The sequence below is a fragment of the Arachis duranensis genome, chromosome 3, assembly GCF_000817695.3.
Source record: "Arachis duranensis cultivar V14167 chromosome 3, aradu.V14167.gnm2.J7QH, whole genome shotgun sequence".
NCBI lineage: Eukaryota > Viridiplantae > Streptophyta > Magnoliopsida > Fabales > Fabaceae > Arachis > Arachis duranensis.
Genome location: NC_029774.3, coordinates 29,445,954 through 29,447,898, shown reverse-complemented (window position 1 = coordinate 29,447,898; position 1,945 = coordinate 29,445,954). Strand labels below are relative to the sequence as shown.

At 39.1% G+C, this 1,945-nt stretch overlaps 1 protein-coding gene across 1 annotated transcript in view; it reads left to right on the top strand.

Moving 5' to 3' along the window:
- Positions 1-340, top strand: part of LOC107478498 (uncharacterized) — a 1,711-nt gene extending 1,371 nt beyond the window's left edge. The window contains exon 5 of the mRNA XM_052258227.1: positions 167-340. Within this exon, the coding sequence (XP_052114187.1) occupies positions 167-340 (174 nt within the window). The remainder of the gene's footprint in view (positions 1-166) is intronic.
- The last annotated feature ends 1,605 nt before the right edge of the window (positions 341-1,945 follow it).

Below are 1,945 nucleotides of genomic sequence, written 5' to 3'. Positions count from 1 at the left end.
ATCTACGTAATGAAGTGGCTTGAGTTAATTGAGCCGGAAAACATTAAAAAGGGGAAGTATGAATGGGATAATTGGCCACAGATAACTGTCTTTAGAACTATATAACTCTGTATTACTTTACTGAATTAATATTTCTGTTTAAACATAACATACTTTTTAATTGTAGGAGGAGGTGGACCACTATAGAGTGGAATATGCTTCCCGGATACTATTCAGTGAGATGAATAAACAGAGAGATCGGGCAATTAGAGAGAGTAGTGCTATAAGGCTGTCGAAGCCATCCTCTGTATTATTGAGTCCGTTTTATCAGATTAATTCTGCTGATATAGAAACTGGGTAATCCAACTGCTGGGTAGTTTGTAAATTGAACAAATGATGTAAATATTTGCCATTTATCAACAACTTCTATTCCATGTATATTTTTTCCCTTAGTTAAACTATCTGTGTTGGTAAACTGCCTGTGATGTATTCAAAAGCTGTATTACAGGTGGTAAATTATAAACTGTTACACCCAACGCAAGTGTAATAATACACCCGAGATTAAATAAAATATACACCCAACTGTCTGTGCTATATTCAAAATGTATGAATTACATGTACTAAAATATGAAGAAAAACATCAAATGAAATATACGCCCATAACCTGTGAATTTTTACAGCTTTTGTTCTATATGTATCTATATATGTGTCTATATATTAATTGTGAATTATAAAAATACACCCAAAAAGAACAGTGCTTTTACACCCATATTCTCTATAACTATACACCCAAAGAGTTATCCCCTGCTGCTGGCACCCTGAACTGATAATTTATAACGTGTCCTTGATATTGGCTGCAATTTGAATGTGTCGCTGATGCAGCATCAAACAGGTTTATCTGAATATAACACTCACACATTAGCTAAACTATTAACGAGAAAAATAAACTCAATCACCACAAATTTAAAGAACATTACATTTACCTCGCTTAAAACTTTTGTCTTCTTCTTCTTTGTGGCATTTGCAATTTGTTTCTCCAGCTTTGAACCTAGCCTGTTTTTTGGACGTCCTCTTGTTCGAATCCTTGGCGGGCTTTGAAGCTCGTTAACGGATTCCAAGTTGGCGTCTTCGTGGGATAAAGAAGATGTCCCCTTTCTTTTGGCTTTTAATGCTTCCATCTCGGCCATGACGTTATCGTACGCACGGTGCAGAATTGCAGTCAGTTCCTCCATTTCGGAGGCAAATTCGCAAATATTTTGCGAACGAAAAACCAATTGGTCGAACCTCTTGCTTCTTGGCTCCATTAGTGGCTCGTCGTGGCTGCTCTTGATGTGTATGTGTCGCCTCTTTACCTTCTTGCTCCATCGTTCCAGTATATATCGAGGGGACACTTGGCTTACTTGTTCGAAGCTTAACACGCTTAGTGTGTGACGGCACAGTATCCCTCTCGACTCGAATAATAAGCATTGGCATTTTACCTCGGCTGCAACTGAGTCGTAGGTAACCGAAAAATTGTTGAATATTGAGCTGGAAACTTGTTCCACGACTTCGTATACTGAATAGCCTAGAGCGGAATTCTTTAATCTGGTGATGCAATTCGCCTTTCCTCTGAATTGCGCTTGGACTTCCCTAAACTTTGCATGAGTGTATGCATCTTGAAACTGAGCTTCAATGGAGGATTTGGTTGCACACGGTATGACCGTATGAAAATCTGTAACATCTGATTCTCTCTCTGCTTGCTTCCTGCTTCCGAGGCAATTATCGTACTGTTTGACGAACTGAATAAGCGAGCTGTTCCGGGTGATGTACTTGTTAAAAAATGAATGCATGCTCTCGCTCCTTTGTGTGCTTCTCATCCCTGCCCAGAAGTGGTGACCCAGATAGATAGGAACCCATATGTGACGGTCTTCGTACAGATCTGCATAATACACCCAAACACAGATTGTAAAATACACCCGAGAGATCG